The sequence below is a fragment of the Petaurus breviceps genome, unplaced genomic scaffold (assembly GCF_028583685.1).
Source record: "Petaurus breviceps papuanus isolate PSGF00001 unplaced genomic scaffold, PetGlider_PUasm1.0 140, whole genome shotgun sequence".
NCBI lineage: Eukaryota > Metazoa > Chordata > Mammalia > Diprotodontia > Petauridae > Petaurus > Petaurus breviceps.
Window position 1 is genome coordinate 15,044,616 of NW_027185698.1, and position 22,543 is coordinate 15,067,158.

The window sequence follows — 22,543 nt, forward strand, 5'->3', positions numbered from 1 at the left end:
GACATATATTTAATTTTTTTAAAATTGTTCTTATGGCTGTGTGGAAGATGCAATGGAGAAGGGAAGACAAGGCAGGGAGATGAATTAGGAGACTACTGCAAGAGACCAGACAAGAGGTAATGAGGATCTAAACAAAGGTGAAGACTGTGTGAGGGAAGAAATCCAATGTGAGAGAGGTTGTTGAGGTAGAAATAACAAGATTTAGCAACTGACTGAACAAGCGTGATGAAAGAGAGGTCAAACCAATAAGAACACTAGGTTGCAAAACAGTGCAACATGGCCATGAGGGAACAACCTGCAACCTGAAGATGAGTCAAGTTGCAAAGGCCTGGCTTTCTGTAATGGTAATGGGATTTGGAGATCTTCCATGCCCCTTGAATTGGTAAGCAAACAAGTACTTAGCACCTTGTTTCAAGTTTACAATTGTGTCGTGTTAAGATCCAGAACTTGTGAATCGCACAGTGGGATAAACTTGCTGATATAACAGGAAGGGATGGAACAGGGAGGAGTTAATACCATATATAAGGAAAAGCCCAAGCTAGAGAGCCAGAACTTCTTCTGAGAACCAAATTGAGAACTTCTGAGAGCCAGCCAGAACTGCTAGGAATGAGAACTGCTAGGAGCGGGCAGCATGGAAGCTAAGGAGCTACCATGAGTGAGGAGAGGAGGACCCTTGCATGAGGGAGTGAGTGAAGAAAAGAGGATCCTTGCTTGAGGGAACCTGTTTTGTTTTGAATGCTTGGGAATGTGGGTGTTCGCTGCATTGACTGTGTACCAACTTCGTAGTTACTGTAATGACTTTGACTTCCTGGTTTGGGGACTCTGTTTTCTGGTATTTGAATAAATGCTTTAGTTCTGTCCCCCATGTGAAGAGTCTGTTACATTTTGTGATTCCCAACTACATCAGTATATTCATAGCCACCGTGAGCACTGTGAATAACGCACTGGTGTTACACTTTCACAGTCTCTCCTTCTCTAATTCTGCTTGGAGTTCAGAAGTCCATGTAGCCTCATGTCTGAATATGATCAGCTAGGTCTAGGAGAGATAATTCACTATAACCCTTTCACAAGGATAATAATACGCCTCACTCATTTAGGATTATTGTTAAAATACAAGGACCAAGTGTGTCAAGTGACAAGGAAATAAACATATACAAATATTTATATATGAAAAGTTCACTTTCCTCTGTGATGAAAGTATAAGTAGCTGTGTCTTTGCATTCCCCACAATGCCTATCATCATATTACACACACAATATTCATTCAATATATACTTGTTTGTGGTACATTCATATGGTAGGAATTTTCAGGGTGTTTTTTTTCCTAGTGGTACTCGGCATTTCCTTGATTACTCTTAACACAACTGATCAGGGTTGGAATGAGATTACAAAACACAGATTTAAATATCTTTGAATAGTGATCAACTCTATGGGCCTAGCTTTATCAGTATCAGTATTCTTTTCTAAGCAAATGAACTAACTATACATTCGCCTATACATTAATATAGCATTTATCAAGAGAGAAGAAACTTACTTTCACATAAGATTCCACTTTCATTTAGGACCACATTTTATCACAAGTGAAAATTTATTTTAGAGAATAGCAATTGCCATAATCTGCCTGAAGGTTGAAAATTTAACAATCTTTATTATCAGGAACTTATTCTTTATGTCTAAGAGGGAGTAAAATACAATATTAATAGAACATGGGTTCTAGTCTTGGTCATACTACTTTAACAATCCTTCAATGAATAACAAAATGTTAATTTCATCTGCCCTAAATTTCTCACAAGTTTTTGTGGATGTGAAAGTACACTGTCAATCATAAAGCACTACACAAATGTGAGGAATCATCATTGTATTTAACCTAAATTACCTCTTATAAAATGTGAATTCAGGGACGGAGTCAAGATGGCAGAGTAGAAGCAGGTCTTTCCCCATTGCTCAGGCTTCCACCTTCCCCAATCCATGTAAAAAGGGGACTCTGAACAAACTTGGGAGTTGCAGAACCCACAAAATGACACAGAGAAGCTAACTTCCTGCTGAGGACAGCCCGGCAGGCTGGCAGGAATCGGCCAGCACTGTGCTCTGGGAGGTGAGCCCAGCCCCACACAGAGGCCTTAGCCCCAGGGCGGGCCTAACCAGCTTCCAGCCAAAGGGACTCCAGATAAGCAGCAGCTGTGGCCATTTCCAGATCTATGAACACATAGATGCTAAGGGCAAAGTGAGAGATCACTGCAATCTGGACTTTGGGACTCAGTAAGTGGGAGTACATGGATTTTGCCCCCAGGGCAAGAAGCCAATGAGATGCCCTCACAGCCAGCCAGCACCACATGGCAGCTTCAGCCCCAGGCCTGCAGAGCGTACAGGGACCAAGCACCAGTCTGAGGGGTAATCGCTCTTGCTTTAACCTGCTTGAATCTGGATTGCAGTCTAGGGTGGAGGTCCTGGGGTGTGTGTCCAGCTTGCCAGAGTGTATGGAGACCTCAGAGAGGGCACCCAACTAATGCTTCTGGCAGCTGAGAAAACCCCAGAGTTTGGGCCCAAAGCTCCCCTGACTGGTGGCAGAGTCCTACTGTGGCAAAAAGCCCAGGAGTCAAGTGACTGAGGGGCGACATGACCAGGCAAAGGAAGCAAAGCAGACAGAAGATTCCAACATTAGACTCCTATTCTGGGGACAAAAAGGAGCAAAGCATGGAACAGGAGGAAAACAGTGAAGTCAGAACTCCTGCACTAAAAGCTTCAAAGGAAAATACGAGCTGGTTACAGGCCATAGAGGACCTTAAGATGCAGATAAGAGAAGTGGAGGAAAAATCGGGAAGAGAAATGAGAACGATGCAAGAAAATTACAAAATGAGAGTCAACAGCTTGACTGAGGAAAATCACACCTTAAAAAATAGACTAACTCAAATGGCAAAAGAGGCTCAAAAAGCAAATGAGGAGAAGAATGCCTTAAAAGGCCAAATTTGCCAGACGGAAAAAGAATCTTAAAAGCTCACTGAGGAGAATCTGCTTCAGAATTAGATTGGAGCAAATGGAAGCTAATGACTTTATGGGAAATCAAGATGCTGTTAAACAGATCCAAACAAATGAAAGAATAGAAGGCAAGGTGAAATATCTCATGGGAAAAACCACTGACCTGGAAAATAGATCCAGGAGAGATAATTTAGAAATTATTGGACTACCTGAAAGCCACGATCAAAATAAGAACTTAAAAATCATCCTCCAGGAAGTTCGCAAAGAAAACTGCCCTGATGTTTTAGAACCAGAGGGCAAAAAGAGGTTGAAAGAATCCACCGATCACCTCCTGAAAAAGATCCCAAAAAGAAAACTCCTAGGAATATTACAGTCAGGTTCCAGAATTCCCAGATTAAGGAGAGAATATTACAAGCAGCCAGGAAGAAACAATTTGAATATTGTGGAAACACAATCAGGATAACCCAGGATCTGGCAGCTTCTACACTGAGGGATCGAAGGGTTTGGAATATGATATTCTGGAGGTCAAAGGAGCTGGGATTAAAACCAAGAGTCACCTATCCAGCAAAACTGGGTATCATGTTTCAGGAGAAAATATGGTCATTCAGTGGAACAGAGGACTTTCAAGCATTCTTGCTGAAAAAAAACCAGAGTTGAATAGAAAATTTGACATTCAGATACAAGAAGCAAGATAAGCATGAGAAGGTAAACAGGGAAAAGAAATCATAAGGAACTTATCAAAGTTGAACCATTAACATTCCTACATGGAAAAACAAGAATTGTAACTTAGGAAACTTTTCTCAGTAGTTGAAGGGAATAGAAATATATATATATGTCTATATATGAGGGTATATGGGCATATGAATACATATGTGAATGTGTGTATATATGCTTACAGGTATACATAGATAGAGGGCACAGGACCAATTTAAGAGGAAGGGATGATACTTAAAGGGTGAAATTAAGAGGTAAGAGAGGAATATAATGAGAAGAAATGGGGAGAGACAGAATAGGGTAAACTATCTCATAAAGAAGAGGCAAAGGAAAATGGTTACAATGGAGGAGAAGAATAGGAAGGCAAAAGGGAATGGGTCAACCTTATTTCCATTGAATCTGGCTTGAGGAGGGAATGAAATACACAATAAATAGGGTATCTTACCCTCCAGGAGAGTAGGTGGGGAAGGGGATGAGAGGGGGGATGATGGAAGGGAGGGCAGTTGGGAGCACCCACTTTTGAAAAGTGACGGGATCAAAGTAGAGAACAGAACAAGTGGGAGGTGGGATAGGAGGGAGGGAAATATAGTCTTTTACAATATATCTACTATGTTAGTGTTTTGCATTAGCCACACATGTACAACCTATACTGAACTGCTTATCTTCCCAGTAAGGGTGGGAGACAAGGGAAGAAGGGAATGAATCTGGAATTCAAAGTTTTAAAATAAAATACTCAAATATATATATACACACACATATATATATATGTATGTATGTATGTATACTATTATTAAAAATTAAAAATAGGGGCATCCAGGTAGCACACCGAGTAAGAGCACCAGCTCCAGTGTCGGGATGACCTGGAGGTCAAATCCTGGGCTCAGACACTTAGCACCCACCCAGAAGCACCTGGCAGTATAACCTTGAGCAAGTTACTTAACCCCAATTGCTTAGGGGCGGCCAGGTGGCTCAGCGAGTAAGAGCACCTGCTCCAGGGTTGGGATGACCTGGATCGAATCCCGGGTCAGATACTCAGCACCACACCCAGAAATAACTGGCCGTGTAACCTTGAGCAAGTTACTTAACCCCAATTGCAAAAAAAAATTTTTAAATAGACAAATAAAAAAAAATAAAACATGAATTCATTTGCTTTTCTGTTATCTTCAAAGGAGACAGAGAAGACTTCATCTCAGGATTAGCTCTCTAGATGAGACACTTTTATTTGCTGAAAAACTAGTATTAAAATAAACTATATCCTTTCCTTCTCCCCACATGAGTAACTCAGATCCAGTATATATTTCCCCCCCAAAAGTAATAATATAATAGCACTTTTCTATTTTTCTCCAAGACTAGTATAGATTTCTTTAATTCTGAAACCCAAAATTGTACACAAGGTTTTAAAGAAAAAAAAATTTAACTAGTCTACTATAGGAAAGACTACTTCAAAGTTCTTATGAATACTATGTTGCATATTTATTCTACTACTCAATATTCTTACTAATAAAGGAGAGCATTAATGAAGTCGTGTGTTTTTCACTGTAAAACCTAAAATCTTCTCAGATAAATTGCCTTTATTTATGGGCATGTTATTTTTAATTTACTTCTCACATTTATCAAAATTACTTTGAATTCTAATATGACATTCCAATATAAGCTCACTTTCACTGAACTGTCATTTGCAAACCAAACAAGTAAACTTTCTTGTGATGATGAAAGTATCATTCAGTATAATAATAAAAATGTTAAAGTGTGAAGCAACACAAGTATACCTATATAACAATACTTTAATTCTCCCCAGTTAACAATTACTCATTAATAAACAATCTCTAGGATCAGAAGTTCTTAATGGCAGTCTGGTGGAGCTTATGGACTCCTCAAAATAACATTTTAAAATGCATAAAATAAAATACATAAGACTAAGGAAAATAAAGAAGCGGTTTTTCCCCTTGTCAGTTAAAAGGATCCCCTGAAATATTAACAAAGGACCATTTGAAGGTCTGCAGACTCCAGGTTAAGAACTCCTGCTTAAGACTCAGACTTCCATAAAAGATATGCAATGATCTGATTAGATTCCTATTTTTTCCATTTTCTTGTTGAATTTTTGATGTAGGAAACAGCCAGATGGTGCAACAGATAGAGCACTGGGCCTGAAGTTAGGAAAATCTGAGTTCAGCCTCAGACACTTAGTAGCTATGTGACCCTGTTTATATCTTGTTTGCCTACATTTCCTCATCTATAAAAAGGAAATAATAATAGCACCTGCCTCCCAGGATTACTCTAAGGATCAAATAAGATATGTATAAAGCATCCCAATCTCTTGTAACAGAAAACACTGAAACTGACTAAACCTATTTTGATAGATTCAGGTCATAATATTAATATCAATTATTCTATCATAATAATGCCCTGAAAATTACAAAGGGCCTCTTATGGTAAGTGGTGCCAGTCTGCTTCCTTTCTCTTTATAAGTCTCTGACTCACTTTTAAAGTACATAGTATTATAATATGCCTACAACATGATACACATGTATATGAGCACAAACCTACACATACATATAAACACTGAAGTATATATGTTGTTTGTGTGTACTTATGCATAAATATCAGTGTCTTTGTGCTTACACATCCACACATAAAGACATACAGTATCTATATTACAGTATATATGTTCATACATGTACAATACTAGTTTCTTTTAACTTTCAGTGACTCTCAAGAATGCCCTCACTGCTTTTAATTTGCTACTTGATTTTCTTCATACTAGTGTCGATAATGAATTGAGAAATGTTCCTGTAAAATAAAGTGCATAGCCTCTGTAATCACATACCCTGAGTTATTGAGTAACTGAGTTACTGAGTTCACTGAGTGTTTTTTTCACTTATTCTGGGTTCATGAAAAGATACAAATTTGAAACTGTTAGACATCAGACATCGATTATTTTAAAACATTTAATATTCAGGGAAGTTAGGTGGCACAGTGAATAGAGCACCAGCCCTGGAGTCAGGAGAACCTGACTTCAAATCTGGCCTCAGACACTTAACATTAAAAACTAGCTGTGTAACCTTGGGCAAGTCACTTAACCCCAATTGCCCTCCAAAAAGCAAAAACAAAAACAAACAAACAAAAAAACCAAACATTTAACAATCTTCCTTAATTTGTCAATTTTATTACTTTACCAGAAAAAGAAATTGGCTTGATAGGTACTTTTGTAAAGTCTTGCTAATTATTGCTGGTGTACTATTCTTAAGAAAATTAATGTCATATTAATTATAAGTAATATAAGGATATTCCTTATTCAAAAAGAAGCATTTAAGGGACTTCTTCCACACAATTTAGACTTATAATGATTAATAAACAACAAAAAATTTACTATATAAATTTCAGAATAATAACAAAATCATTAAGTATTTTGCAACTACTAGGTACTTATATTTGCAAAAGGGTTTATAAAAGACCACCTACTTAATCAAAAAATCTCAATGCCTATATTCAGAAAATTATTAGAAAAATGTTCTTGGGGTGACTAGGTGGCACAGTGAGTAAAGTGCCGGCCCCAGAGTCAGGAGAACCCGAGTTTGGTTCCGGCCTCAGACACTTAACACCCACACAAAAATACTAGCCATGTAACCTTGGGCAAGTTACTTAACCCCAACTGCCCTCCAAATGGCAAAAAAAAAAAAAAAAGTTGTCAATATTTTAATTTCCCTTATATATTTTGCATATTTAATGATTTCTTTAGCTTTCTTATATGTATTCCTAAATATTTTATGATTTCTTCCAGTTTTCACGTTTTTCTTTATTTATTATATATAGCAAACAATATGTTATCCTACAACTGCTTTCCAACTTTAGGACTAGAGACTTGAAAAAAAAAAAGTACTATGGAATGGAATGGGAATGTACTTACTGAGGCTCAAGAAATGTACTAAGTGCAAGGGATACCAAGAGAAAAGGCAGACCATCCCTACTCTCAAATAGCTCATACTCTAATGGGGGGAGAATATTCATATCTATAAAGGAGGACAGAATTTCTGCCAAGAAGGAATGATCAAGTTGTACTTAGGTTCTGAAAGAGAAAGTAGTTGGTCAAATGGCAAAGCCCTGAGGAACTTGGGAAGCAATGGCAGGACAAATGGTCCCAGATCAAGAGAATAGTGGATCCAAGAGTCAGAGCAGAGTGAGGATCTGGGATACATCCAGTAGAGCTGGGAATGAAAGACTTATCAACATCTGTCTGACAGCAGGCATCATTCAATATAGTTGTTAGATAAATACAAGTTTTAAGAACTAAAAGAAACTTAATAGCAATAGATGTCAATGATCCAAATGAATTCACGATTCACTGCTTCTCCCCTCCCCATGTACTGATGATTCCAATTACTATTAAAACCTTCAAAGAGTATGGGTAAGGTCAGGAAAATGAGACTGAATTTAAATTTGTCACTTTGGTCAAAAAAGGTCAAAACTACTGGCAGTAATTAGATTTTAGCATTCCCTAAGCATTTTAACACTTGCCTCTCATAATCAAAAGTTACTCAAAAGAGTTTTACCTGAATAGATATTTATCTTCGTGACTGATAAAGACTGATAAACTAAATAGTTCCATAAGCAAATTAATCCTTAAAATGCTGAAAACATCACCAGACACTGTCATTTATAGAACATTATTGATAAAACAAATTCTTTCACATAGTGTTTTGGGAAAAGAAACAAGTTATCAAAAATTAAATGGGGAAAAATGAAAAGTTTGAATCTATTTTTTCTTACCTTCTGATGTTTTCCATCTTTTCCATAAGTCTTCAACAGTAATATGTTTATCTTCTCTATGCAGATGGCTATGTTTATTAGTAGCATCCTTATATTTCATATCTTCTCTGATAAACTACAGAAAGAAAAAAGTCTAGGTTAAATATTAGTAATCCTAGAAGGAAAACTTATTGTTATTCATAATGAATTGAGGAGTAGAACAAACACTCAACTAAACTGCTACAGAAAAAGTCATATACTTTATTATGTATGGAGAGGGTTAGATAACTTCTGAGCTTGTCTCTCTAACTGAGACCATCTAGACACCAAAAAAAATTAAGTTTGGTCTGAACATGATGGGGAGCATAAAGCTGATTATAGAGACAGAAGTAGATAATGACTAGCTGAAGTGATCTCTGGTCAAGTTAGGAAATAGGAAGTCTAATACCCTGAATAATAGCAGCATGCAGTGGAATTAAAAAACATTTACATCCTAGACCATAAAATGTCTTTTACTTGGAGAAAAGGAAAAGGAAAAACTAAGGTTTTTTAAAAATCTGTTTACATTAAAATTTAAAAGAAGTTTTTCAGACTTCTTTTAAAATAAACTGTCAATTCTTATTTTTTAAAAACTAGTGAAATATTTTAATGCTATAAATTTATAACAGTTTTTGATAAAAGATTATTCAAATAATTCCTAGTTACAATTTATTCCCAAATATACTTATGTACACATACTTAAACTACATACGTTCACATATTTAGACCTAGGAAGAGACCTAAGAGACAACCTAGTCCACCTCGCCCACACACTCTCATTTTGCAGCTAAAGAAATGGAAATTACAGAAGGTAACATGATTTTCCCAGTTGCACAGATACTAAGTAGCAGTCATAATTTGCAAAGACACAAGATATCACAAATGAAGATGGCACATCATCTGTAAAGTACAGAGTTTGGAATATACAGTACAGGAAGAGAGCAATGTCTAATGAGGCTCAAAAGAAGAGTTAACTTGACTAGATATCATTTGGCCCACCAGATCCAATCCAACAAAGAATCTGCGACGCACCCTTCTCATGCAAGGCATTATGCTATACATGAAGGCTGCAAAGACAACCTGAAAAATAATCTCAGCTGACAAGGAGTTTACATTCTACTAAAGGGATATAACATGTAAACATACAAGTATAAACACAGTAGCTTGACAAGGAACGAGAAAGCACTAATAATTAAGAGATCCAGAGAGGTTTCCTACAGGAGGTGTTATATAATGTAAATCTTAAAAGAAGGTAAGAATCCTAAGAGACAGAGGTAGGGAGATAGTATGTTCTGGGTATGGGGAGAATTGGGGCAACTTGTGCAAAGGCAGAGAAGCTGACCATAAAATGCCAAGTTTGAGAATAGCAAGAAAGCCAGTCTGATTAGAGCACATAGAGGATGAAACGGAGCAATGTGAAATGAACTTGGAAAAGCAGACTAAAGCCAGCCTGGGAAGAGTGCTCAATGTCAGGATGAAGAGTTTCTCTCTCATCCTAGAGGCAATAGGGAGCCACTAAAGGTCCTTGAGCACAGGAGTAAGAGAGCCCATCTTTTGGCATCTGTGTAGAGGACAGACTGGAGAGGAAGAGAAACTAGAAATAGGGAAATCAATACAAGGAAATCAAACAAGAGGCAATAAGATTTTGAATTATAGTGGGGACCGCATGAATGGAAGGAAACAAATGTAAGTTATGCTGCCAAAGTAGAAATAACAACACTAGCACCTGACTAATTGGCTATGGAGGGTGATCAAAGATGACTCCAAGTTTATGGATTTGGATGACTGGAAAGTTGGCAATGCCGTACACAGAAAGACAGAAGTTTGTAGAGGGGTTTAAGAAGGATACCAAATTCCATTTTAGACATGAAAAATCAAAGTGAATCTAAAATACTAGAGGACCTTCATTTGGAAAAGTTTAACAAGCAACTGGTAATACACAGGTTGGCACCCAGGAGTAAAATATAGAATATGATATATCAATTTGAGAGTCATCTATATAAAGATTCTAATTAAACCCATAGGAGATTGTCAAGTGAAAGACTGATGTAGAATACAGAATAAGAAGGCCCCAGACAGAAGTTTAGTGGGAAACTCTTCTTAGAAGGCAGGATATGGACAATTCTTTCAAGAAAACGGAAAAGTAACAAGAGAAACAAGAGGAGAACTAGATGAGTGCAAGGTCATGAAAACCCAAAGAGGAAAAATAATCCAGAAGTAGAAGCTAGTCATCACTGATAAATGGTGAAGAAAGTACAAGGAGAGTAAGAACTGAGTGTAAGTTTTAAAAAAAGAGTAAAAACTCTTGCAATTTTGCAATTAAGATATGACTGGTAACCTCGAAGGTGTCCATTTCAATTGAGGGTTCAGGTCAAAAGCCGTATTAATGGGGTTTATAACTGAGTGGTAAAAGAGGAAGAAGTTCAGAGTAAAAATAGCATCACAGTTCTGGGCTATTTTGAGCCCAAATGTAAGATTTTAAATTTATCCTTAAAAATTTCTCTTTAAACTCATCCTACCATTATAGCATATCAAGAGTGAACAAAGTCACAAACAACTGGATATAAGTCCAAGACACTGTTACCATGTCAAAGGCGATATAGGATCTATTAAGAAATAAGATGCTTAGTTGTAAGAGCATTTATATAACCATAAGCTGAATGCACATTACCTAAAATCCAAATCCAAAGCTTCTTCACTGTGGGAAAAATAGCAGGAGTAGAGGAAAGAAATCACGGCAGGACAAAAAGGAATTAATAAAACAGGGATAATAACAGCACCTAGCTCCCAGAATTGTTGTGAGGATTAAATGAGTATTTGTAAAACTCTTAGTACAGGGCCTGACACTGTGGAGACTATCTAAATGCTTGTTGTTCCTGTTGTTGTTAATAATAAATGTTTGTTGACTGACTAATGATACAAAATGGGAAATTCTCTCCTCTTCCATATATTCCAGCTTATCTGTTATCCAATTGTGATGCACCACACATTATCAGATATATTAAATAATAAAATACATTGGTTCAATTAAAATTAAAAGAAAGATAAAGGGGGTGTATAGGTGGCACAGTGAATAGAGCACCAGCCCTGGAGTCAGGAGGACCTGAGTTCAAATCTGGCCTCAGACACAACACAAAAAACTAGCCGTATGACCTTGGGCAAGTCACTTAACCCCAACTGCCCTACTACCCCCCCCAAAAAAAGCAAAAAACAGAGAGAGAGAGAAAAAGGCTACGCTATTTAAACAAACCAATCTTAGAATGGATTTGCTGGATTTGAAATCAAGACATAGAATGGAATCCTGATTCTGCAACTGGTCACCTGGGTGACTAAACATACATTATTTAACCTCTCTGGGACCCAATTTCTTCATTCATAAAGTGACAATGTTGAACTATGTCATGCTTAATATCTTTTCTAGCTCAAAATCTATGGTACTATCATCTCAGTTGCCATCTGGTATTTAGAAATATAGTGTTTTTTAAATTATGCAAACAAATCAACAAGTTAATTGCAGCTTAACTTCCAAACTCTGTTGAAAGGAACTAAGTGATTCTGAAGATCTATGGTGCACTTAATAACAAGTCTCATTCCTATATTACATAAATATAGAATAAAGTCACCAGGAAAAACAAACAAACCTCAAAATGCTACCAACAAGTCATCCAGTCCTCACTTAACAGCTCTGAGTACCTTCTAGGGCACTACTTCCTTCTTCTAGACAATTCTAATTGTTAGGAAGCTTTTTCTGACAATCAGCCAGCTCTGTCTCTCTACAAATGGTAAAGGAGAGCTGTGTAACATAACTGAAGAGAACCTTCAAGTGCGACCACTGACACATAGTGGTTACATGACTCTAGGCATTTTATTTAACTAGGCAGCTAGGTGGTACAGTGGGGCTAGAGTGTCAGGCCTAGAATCAGGAAGACCTAACTTCAAATCCAGCCTCAAACAGTTACTGTGTGACTCTGTATAAGTCACTTTTAAAGCCTGTTTGCCTCAGTTTCCTTACTTGTAAAATGAGCTAAAAGGAAATGGTAAACCACTCTAGTATCTTTGCCAAGAAATTCCAAATGGGATCACAAAGTGTCATACAAAACTGAAAATCAACTATTTATTTCACCCCTCAGTGCATTAGAAAACTCACTAGGCTTACAAATTGAACAATTTCATATGGTTTTTGAGATTTCTTTCCATTCTTCAATGACCCTAAGATCTTTTTTTAAAGTTCGAACTTCTCTCTCTCCCTGGACCCTCCCACACTGATTGGAAAAGCAAAGGAATATTATATCTATTATACATTTGAGCTCATGAAAAACATTTATCCATCTGCTATGTTCTAGGGGGGAGAAGAATAAATAAAGAAAATTGCTTCAGTCTATAGTACAGAAATTGGGAAGACACAAAGAAACTAATTCTAGGAGGAGGAAAAATTGGAATTGTCTGAAGAGTCCTGTATGGACACACAGAAAAATTATCAATTAACTTAGATTTTAAAATAAATTATTGACATCAGAAGTGAGGACAAGCGACAGAAGATGACTACAGAAGTGTGGTATAGGCCCATAAGAAAATCACATGCTAAACTGTGTCTTCACAACATCTCTTGCATATGTCCCCTTCTCTGCACTCTCCTGGACTATGCCCAATACATTCTCTACACAGCCACCAAAAGCGTTTTTTCTAAATCACAAAAGCTGATGTACAATTCCTTAGGTGCAGACTTTTAAATGAGTCCAAATTTTACAGAACAAATACTTTTATTAAGGGGATTTGTTCCGTGAAGTTTGGATTCAGTCAAAGGGCTGCACTTCAGGACTTAGAGGGCCACATGTAGCCTACAGGCTGCAGGTTCCCCATCCTGAACTAGGGAGCCACAGGTGGCCTTGAAGCCACAGGTTCCCCACCCTTGGTCTATACTCTGTTTCCTTCAGTTCTGTATCTGGAGGTACATTTTACATCATGAGTCCTTTGGACTTGCACTGGATCACTGGACTGATCAGAGTATCAAAGTCCTTTACAGTTGATTATATTTACAATATTGTTTACTGTGCAGAATGCTCAAAAAAAAATAAAAATTAACTTAAAAAACAAAACTATGCAGAATGCTCTCCTACATCTGCTCAATTCAATTCACCAGGTCAAATAAGTCTTCCTAGACTTTTCTGAAACCATCCTGCTCATCATTTCTTATAGCACAACATTACTCCATCACAATCATACACCTTAATTTGTCCAGCCATTTCACAATTGATGGGCATCCCCCTAAATCTCCAACTCTTTGTCATCACGAAAAGAGCTGCTAAAAATATTTTTGTATAAATAGGTGCTTTTCCCTTTGATCTCTTTGGGATAAAGACCCAAGAGTTCATTTCACTTTTTCTAAAACCATCCCCTTCATCGTTTCTTATCACACAATAGTATTTTATCACATTCACATACAATAACTTGTTCAGCCATTACCCAACTGATCACCTCAGTTTCCAATTCTTTGCCACCACAGAATATTTTCCAGTCTCCACACAATCTTGACTGCATTCCCTATTTATATAATGCAGCTTATTAATACTCTACATGTCATCTAAATAGAATACAGTGAGACTCTAACCATTTAATTGAGGAAGATATGTCTTTCTTACTATGGTTTCAGATTACATGAACATTTGTGGCTACCACATCACATAATGACTCAAAATACTGAGTTTCTATCCTCTAAACCCCCACAAATCAGAATCAAAAACACTGCTAAGGATATCTCCTTTCTCCTGTACTTTGGAACCAAAGAATAGGTATTTTAATTTATCCTATTGGAATTTCTCTTTAGATTCAGTCCATCATTTTAACCAAAGAATAGGTATTTTAATTTATGCTACTGGAATTTCTCTTTAGATTCAGTCCATCATTTTAGTTTGTCAAGATTTCTTCATCTCATTGATAATGGAGTAGGTAGGTCAAAGAGGATGATCAAGTGTCTCAACCTTGCTATCTTATCTAAGTACACTAGCAAATGAAGTAACTAAGTATGCTCTGTAGCTGTCAGAGACAGGATCTACTAGAGCATTCCAGGTTTTTTGTGGTGGTGGTGTTTTTTTAAATGTTCCTGAAATTTTCTATGTGAAGCAATTTTTTGACATTTAAAACATACTTTTAATGCAATTGGGACAATGTGCTACTTAAGGAACTTCTAAAGGTACTTAGAGTCTAAGAGGAGCGTGAATCTGAACATCCCTTAAATTCAAACAAATTCCAAAGAATCTGAATGGTAATGGAACACTATGTCAAGGCTATAGGAAAACTTAATATCTCTTTAACATCTTGTGGTTTTGCCATTCCACATCATCTGAAGTGAGAGATGTCTCCTTTATATAAGGTAAACTTACAATCAAGCAGCAAGAGTTGGGAATGTCCCCAAGGGTTTAAGCACTTGGGCTGAGTCTTGATGGACATAAAGATTCCAAGGGGTAAAAGTGAGAAGGAAAAACATTCTAGGCAAGAGGGACAGATAGTACAAAGGCAAAAATATGAGAATTAGAGCATCTGGGAGATGGATCTTCCTTTTTAATGAACAAGTACATCAGTATGACTGCACGTAGAGTCAGTGCATGGGGATATCTAAGAAGGATGGAAAAGTAGGAAGGGGTCACACTAGGAAGAGCTTTAAATACCCAACATATAGTTTCTATTTGACTCTCAAAGTAACAAGGAGACACAGGAGTTTATAAAATAGGGGATGACATGGCTAGGCTTGTGCTTTAGAGAAAATACTTTTGGTGGCTATGTAGTCCAGGAGAGCGGACAGAAGGGGTCATATGCAGGAAATGTTGTGAAGACACAATCTGGCATGTGATTATCTTACAGGACCATACCATACTTCTGTAGTCATCCTCCGTCAACTGTCCTCACTTCTACAGTCAATAATTCATTTTTTAAATCTAAGTAAATCTAAGTCAACTGATAAGTTTCCTGTGTATCTATATAGAGCTCTTCAAATGATTTCAATTTTTACTTCTCCTGGAATTAGTTCTTTTGTGTCTTCCCAATTTCATTCTTGAGTTTCCCATTCTTGCCAAGCTGTCATTCCCTATAAAATTTCAGTCCTTCAGAACCTGCCTTTCCTTCTTCTTAACCACCAATATCCTTCCCAGCTCTAAACTTGTGATCCCATTGAAATTTGCTTTTTCAAAAGCAAAGTTGCATATAAGACAGTAACTGGCTTTGCTCTCCTTTATCATAAACTGCAGAAGGAAGTAATAGAATAGTAAATTTTAAAAAAAATCAAAAATAGAATAATAAATTCTAGAAAGCAGTTCCTCCCTGTTAGTGAGAATCAGATATAGTATAGAATTTCTCCCTAGTCTGATCAACCTTTCCAAGGATGAAAATGTGATTAAGAAAAGTCAAGAAATAATTAGTTGTTCTAGTTTTGGCAGAGAGCTCCATAAAATGCCTGCCTGGATACCTAAAAGTTTCCAACACTTTTCTATCATGCCTTGCAGGTTACTCTTCTTTCCGTCTAAGTGGTCTATAGTATATACCCTGATTTCTAAAAATTGCTTCTCCCCCCCCCGCCCTGAACTTTATCTATACTCTCCATCATGCTTCCTCCTTTCAATTCCTAGATTTACTCCTGAATACACCTTATTAAAATACAACACTAGTCCACCCCACATTCTTTTTCCTTGTTGTCCCTATTCCTTTGGAATGACATACATTAGACATGCATCATGATTCAGGTACAGATTTCATCCCCATCAAGTTTTAGTAATAACTGTTGTGAAATGTGCCTTCCTACATTAGGATGTCTAAATCCTAACATTTTGTACAGTGCTACATAAATATTTGAGGCAGTGGTTTTACTGATGGCTCCGTAATGGGATTTAGTGTCTTGTGAATTTCTAGGTATCTCAATAGCTCTTTTACTTTTACAGGGACCACTCTTTATGTTGTCTAACTTGATAAGTAAACACAAGAAGTTTTCTCCCTCCTTAATATTTTAAAGTATTGTTGATTAGATCTGAAAGACAACTGCATCATCAATTGCTTATTAAGGTATTTTCAAATAAGTATCTTGTAGGCATCTCAAACTCAACATGTTCAAAACAAATAATTCTCTCTCCCATCCTTTCTTCTCCCCAATCTTCCTCTTGTTCTAACTTTTCAGAGTCATCCCATTCTCTCTTACTACACATACCCAAACACTCACCATGTCTGTTGATTCTACTTCTACAATATCTCTCATATCCAACTCTTCTCCACTCACACAGCCACTAACCTAATCTAAGCCTTAATCATGTCTTGCCTGGACGATGACATATTTATCAACTTTCCAAATGATAAAAACTGGAAAGGATAAATAAGCATTAGATTACAGAGTCAGGGTGTAAAAAACCTATGGGCTGACTTTAATAATATGAAATTAACAGAAAAGTGAAAATTCTACCCTTGAGTTTAAAAAAAAAAAACAATTTCAAAAGGACATAATAGTGGAAATGTGAAACAATAATAATAGTAAAAGGAATTTGGGGGTTTTAGGGAAATGCAAGCTCATTAGCAGTTAACACTATGTTAGCCTAAATAAGATAATGCATAGGCTGCAATAAGAAAAGCATGATGTCCAGAACTAGGAAGGTGATACTCTTACTGTACTTTGAGCTGTTTGGAGTACTACATTCAATTTTGGAAACTGAGTTTATTTTAAGTATAACATAGATAAACTAGAAAGCTACCAGGTAAGTACAATCAAGATGTGAAGCTATTTTAAGATCATCCAAGATGAAAATTGTTTGAAGGGGTAGGGGTGTTTAAGCTAAAGAGATTATTTTAAATGAAAGTGATATAAAAACAAAAGACTGCCACTTTTTTAAGACAATGGGGAGAATGAGAGATGATCAAGGAGATAGGGGAATTTTAATAGGAATAATGTGAAAAAGATATTAAATTCGTTCTATTTGGCCCCAAAAGAAGGAAGCAGAAAAAGAAACAAAAAGAAAGATTTAAGTAGATCTAAATGGGGTCTGAAATAGACTACCTTCAGGAGACAATACTGTGCCTCTGTTGTCCATGGGAGTCACATACACAACAACAAAATCTCTAATTCAAGTAACTTGGAAATTGTAAAGATTATAATATAAAGAACTCTCAAAAAGAATTTAAATTATTTGATAGATTTTGTTTCATGTAATGAGCATAAAATACTTTTATTTAAGCACTGCACTGTTAACACCAAAAAAAATGCAATTAACTAATCTTAGTTGAGGGACAAACTGAAAGGGAGAGAAATTTCTCATGAATTAAAATGCTAGAAAATGGAGGGATTTTTCAAATATTATGTCAATTTTATGGTTTCAATCAATAAACTCATTAAGGACTATTTGTGAGTAAGGTACAATGCTAGGCAGTTTTTTTCCTTTAAGCAGACCTGTAATTTCATCAGGGTAGTGAGCTTCCTATGAAAAACTTCTAACAAAGCAGACTGGCACTTCATAGGTAATTTATAATCTTAGAGAATTCCTTGAGGTACTAAATTAAATGATTTACCCAGATTCACAGAGCCAGTATGTGCCAGAGGCAGGACTTGAATTCAGATCTTCCCACCTCTAAGACCATCTCTCTCTGTCAATCACCCATATCACCTCTACAAAATGATAAGGACAAAAACACACACAAAAATAGTACCTTACCTTCAAATTGTTTACATTCACTTAGGAGAGATAACACCCTTACTTTTATGTTTTGTAATTCAATATGGTTAATATGTTTGAAATGTCCAAGTAATAGCTTTAAAAAACAGTTCTCAAAAAGGAAAACACAAACCTCCAGCAGAATGGATATTAAAGAATTTCTAAATATAATCTCATATGCTTTTTGCTTTATTCTAGAATTTTATCTTGGCAGTAAATTTACAATGAGTCTAGTAAGGCCAACTGGGATATGACACAACCTTAATTTCCTTTCAACAACTTAAGGAAGCTATAAGATAAGAAGATAGATACATCTCACTGTTATCTTAGTTCATACTGTAACACCTTATTTATCTGAAGGTCACTTATCTGGAAATCTTACCTATATGGAAAGTTACCAAGATTCTTAGAGTAAACAAAAAAGGTCTCTGAGCAGCCACAACAGTCCGTGTACTAAAGTTCATATTCTTTAATAAAAGGAGAGACCCTTGCAGCCTCTCTCAGTCTTCTTTTTTTTTTTTTAAATTCATTATTTCATCAAAGTAGTGAGCTCCAGGGATGGAAACTCCTCAACCAAGGCAGAACTGCATGAGCTCCATACTCACAGCCTTGTAGCTTGGAACATCAAGAGGTTAAGTAATATGCTCAGAGGAGAGAGGAGAGAGACAGAGAGAGAGAGACAGAAAGAGACAGAAAAAGAGATAGAGACAGAGAGACAGACACAGAGACAGGGAGGGAGAGTGCGTGTGCATGCACACAAGTGTTGGTTGAGGAAGTAGGAAATCAAATAAACAAGATTACTGAAATTATGCATAAAAAGACTATGAGAAATAGCATAGCACAGTGGCATACACACGTGTGCACATCTGTATGTGTATTCATATACACATAAGTATGTGTGTATATACATATACACAAAATATATGTATATACACACATCTATACACGATTTCCTACTTTTGTTCAACAAATATTTACTATATGCTATATAAAAGGCCTTTTAAGGACTTTTAAGGGAGATAATCTTTAATTCTGTGGAAAATTCATTTATATGAAAGATTTAAATCAACCCCTGATAACAAAAAAGCATTTAATATTTGTGATTACAAGTATCCCAAAACAACACAATTTTTTTAATATATTTTTCGTAAGACTATCACTATTTTTTTTCCACACTATAAGGCACCATTTACTAATATATACATAGGAAGTTGTTAAGAACAGTGGAAAGAATGCTTAATGCCTCTGGAATCAGAAAATGTCAACGTGAATCCTGACTCTCCTAGTTAATTCTTACCTATGTGACCTTAGTCGGACAAGTCATTTAATCTCTCTAGAGTTGGTCTCCCAATCTGTTAAATGAGTGACTGTGACCAGATGATTTCAAGAACACTATCTCTGGACACAGAAGATATGAATTCAAATCCAATTTTTACTTGTGTGACTTTGAGAAAGTCACAATCTCCCTGGGCCTCAGCTTCTTTACCTATATAAGGTTTTAAAGCAAGGTTGCTTAACCTTTTCTCTGAGTCATGGAATTCTGGCTGCATGGCACAGCAGATGCACCTGTTCTCAGAACGTGTTTAAAAGCACAAAAGAAAATAAATAAGATTACAAAGGAAACAAATTAGGCTGAAATAGTTATTAAAATATTTGTTTTAAGGTTCAAGGACCCCAGATTAAGAATCCCTGGTCTAAAAAGTACCTGGTCCATGACATCCATTCCAGGTCAAAATCTATGATAGAAACTACATTATGCTTAGGAGAAACACAGATGTTTAAATCATATCAATACTAAATGTACCTGATCCAAACAGGATCTAAGTAATGGAAAAGCTAAATAAACTACAGAAGAAATAGACAACAAAACAATCATTGTTGACAACCTTCAAGGTCACCTTTCAAAATGAGACCAAAAAAAATATCAATGAATGAATGAATAGAAACACATTTATTAAGTTCTTTAAAAGTGCTGGGTGCTGGGGAGGGGGTGACAAGATGGCAAGAGAGATGGTGGAGCTTCACAAGCTGAAGCTTGCTGAGCTAAAGCAAGAAAGTCTTTGCTCGGGGCCTGGAAACCAAAGGAATTTAAGCAAGATCTCATCAATAGATTCCAGGCTTACCTTGAAGAGCATGCTGAAGAGGAGGCCAATGAAGAAGGCATTCTAGGAGATGAAACACAGGAAAAAGAACCAAAGTCAGTAGAAATACCTGTCAAAGAGGAAGAACCTCCAGAGAAAACTGCTGATGTGGCAGCAGAGAAGAAGGTAGTGAAAATCACATCTGAAATACCACAGACTGAGAGGATGAAGAAAGAAGCTGAGAGATTCAATTGTACCTGTTAATTTGGAGAGCAAGAAAGCTGCCTGTGCAGCTCGATTTGGCATTTCTTCAATTTCAGCAAAAGATTTATCATCAGACACCAAACCTATGGTAAACATGGCTAAATTAAAGGAAAGGGCTCCAAGATTTGGTATGAATGTCTCCTCAGTCTCCAAGAAGGGTGAGGATAATGAGAAGCTGAAAAAGAGGAAAGAACGATTTGGGATTGTCACAAGCTCAGCTGGAACTGGAACCACAGAGGACACAGAGGCAAAGAAGAGGAAAAGAGCAGAGTGATTTGGTACTACCTGATGAGAAGTTTTTGCTGCCTTCTGCTGTTGATGATTCCCACCTCTGATTCCTCTTGGTCATTTACATACCCTCAGATATACAGACAGGCACGTTCCTGGGCTTTGTCCCCTGATGAAGAGGACATGTATCCCAGATACAGACACAAGCCCTCAGCAGCAGTTTTAGCTTTTTGATGTTACAACTTCGAGGTGTTTTTTTTTTCCCTGTTTTTGTTTTGTTTTGTTTAATTCTGGTTGTTAATTTAAAAAATTTAGAAAATAAAAGTGTTGAGTGCTGGAGACATATGTTTCCAAAAAAGACAGAGATAGTCTGTGTTCTCAAGGAGATTACATTTTGACTGAAGGAGAAAACATTTATGAGGGTACAAATGTAAGGCAGATGGGAAGTCTTAGATGGCAAGCAATAAGTGAAAAAATCATCGTTCGTGATTGGGTTATATCAACATAGTAAAAATGATCTAGATGAATTAATTTACTTATTTGGTGCTATAACACATCAAACAAACTATTTAATAAATTAAATAATATAATAAATAATGACAAATTCAGGGCAAAAGGGGGAAGAGTTGTAAAAAGTGACAATGCCACACAAGTAGTCGGGCCACAGCATAGGGAGGCAGCCTCCCAGAATTCCCAGGTTCACTGGCAGTCTAGTGAAGATAAAAACTACAAGACACAGCAACTTATCAGAGAGGTAAGTTGAAGAAGAAGAATGAGTTGAAGATGACACCAAAGTCATGAACCTGAGTGACTGATAGTTATACTTTCTAACAAATAGGAAAATTTGGAAGAAAGATGAGTTTGAAGGGAAAAAACAAGTTCTGCTTTGAACAGGTTAAATTTGAGATGCCTGTGGAATATCCATTTCAAAATGCCCAATAAGCAATTGATGATGCTGTACATCTGAAGCTCAGGAGAAAGACAATACATTGAAAAGGGAGACAGATAGCTATAGTTATACAGTTATGGAATCACTGTCATGGAGATGATAATTCAATCCATAAGAGCTGATGAGATGACCAAATGATAAAATAGAAGGATAGAAGATAACAGAGCCAAGGACAGAGAGCCTTAGTGTACACCTACAGTGGAGAGCATGAAACAGATAATGATCTAACAAAGAAGCCTAAGAAGGAGAACCAATGGAAAACCAAGAAAGCAGAATCACACAAACCCAAAGTATCCTAAAGGAGAGGGTGATCAATAGTGTCAACGACTGCAAAAAAGGTCAAAAAGAATGAGGAATGGGTGTGGCTAGGTGGCATAGTGAGTAAAGCGCTGGCCCCGGAGTCAGGAGGACCCAAGTTCAGTTACAGCCTCAGACACTTAATACCCACACACACACAAGAAAAAAAAAAAATAGCCGTGTAACCTTAGGCAAGTTACTTAACTCCAATTGCCCTCCAAAAAAAAAAAGGGGGGCAAAAAAAAGGAAAGAAGAATGAGAAAAGGCTATTAGATCTTGAAAGAAATCACTAGTAACTTTGGAAAAAGCAGTTTCAGTTCAATAATGAAGTCAGAAGAAAGTTTAGAAGAAAATGAGAGGAAAAAAAATTAGCTGAGAAAGAGAAGAAACAAACATAATAATTTGATAGGATATAGGATCTAATATGGATTTTTTTTTAAGGCTGAAGAAGACCTGGACATGTTTTTAGGAAGCAAGTAAGGAGCCAGTGAATAGAATGAGACTGATGATTAGGGAGAAGGAATGATAGTAAGAATAATCTGCAGAAAAAGAAGGGATGAGATGAGATTA

The 22,543-nt window shown here is 36.6% G+C and overlaps 1 protein-coding gene and 1 pseudogene across 3 annotated transcripts in view; one reads left to right on the plus strand and one right to left on the minus strand.

Moving 5' to 3' along the window:
• Positions 1-22,543, minus strand: part of STIM2 (stromal interaction molecule 2) — a 179,684-nt gene that overhangs the window by 80,932 nt on the left and 76,209 nt on the right. For all 3 annotated transcript variants that reach the window (XM_069068827.1, XM_069068821.1, XM_069068823.1), the window contains one exon: positions 8,457-8,571. In XM_069068827.1, the coding sequence (XP_068924928.1) occupies positions 8,457-8,571 (115 nt within the window). The remainder of the gene's footprint in view (positions 1-8,456; positions 8,572-22,543) is intronic.
• LOC138151183 (SAP domain-containing ribonucleoprotein pseudogene) lies at positions 16,351-20,788 on the plus strand (annotated as a pseudogene).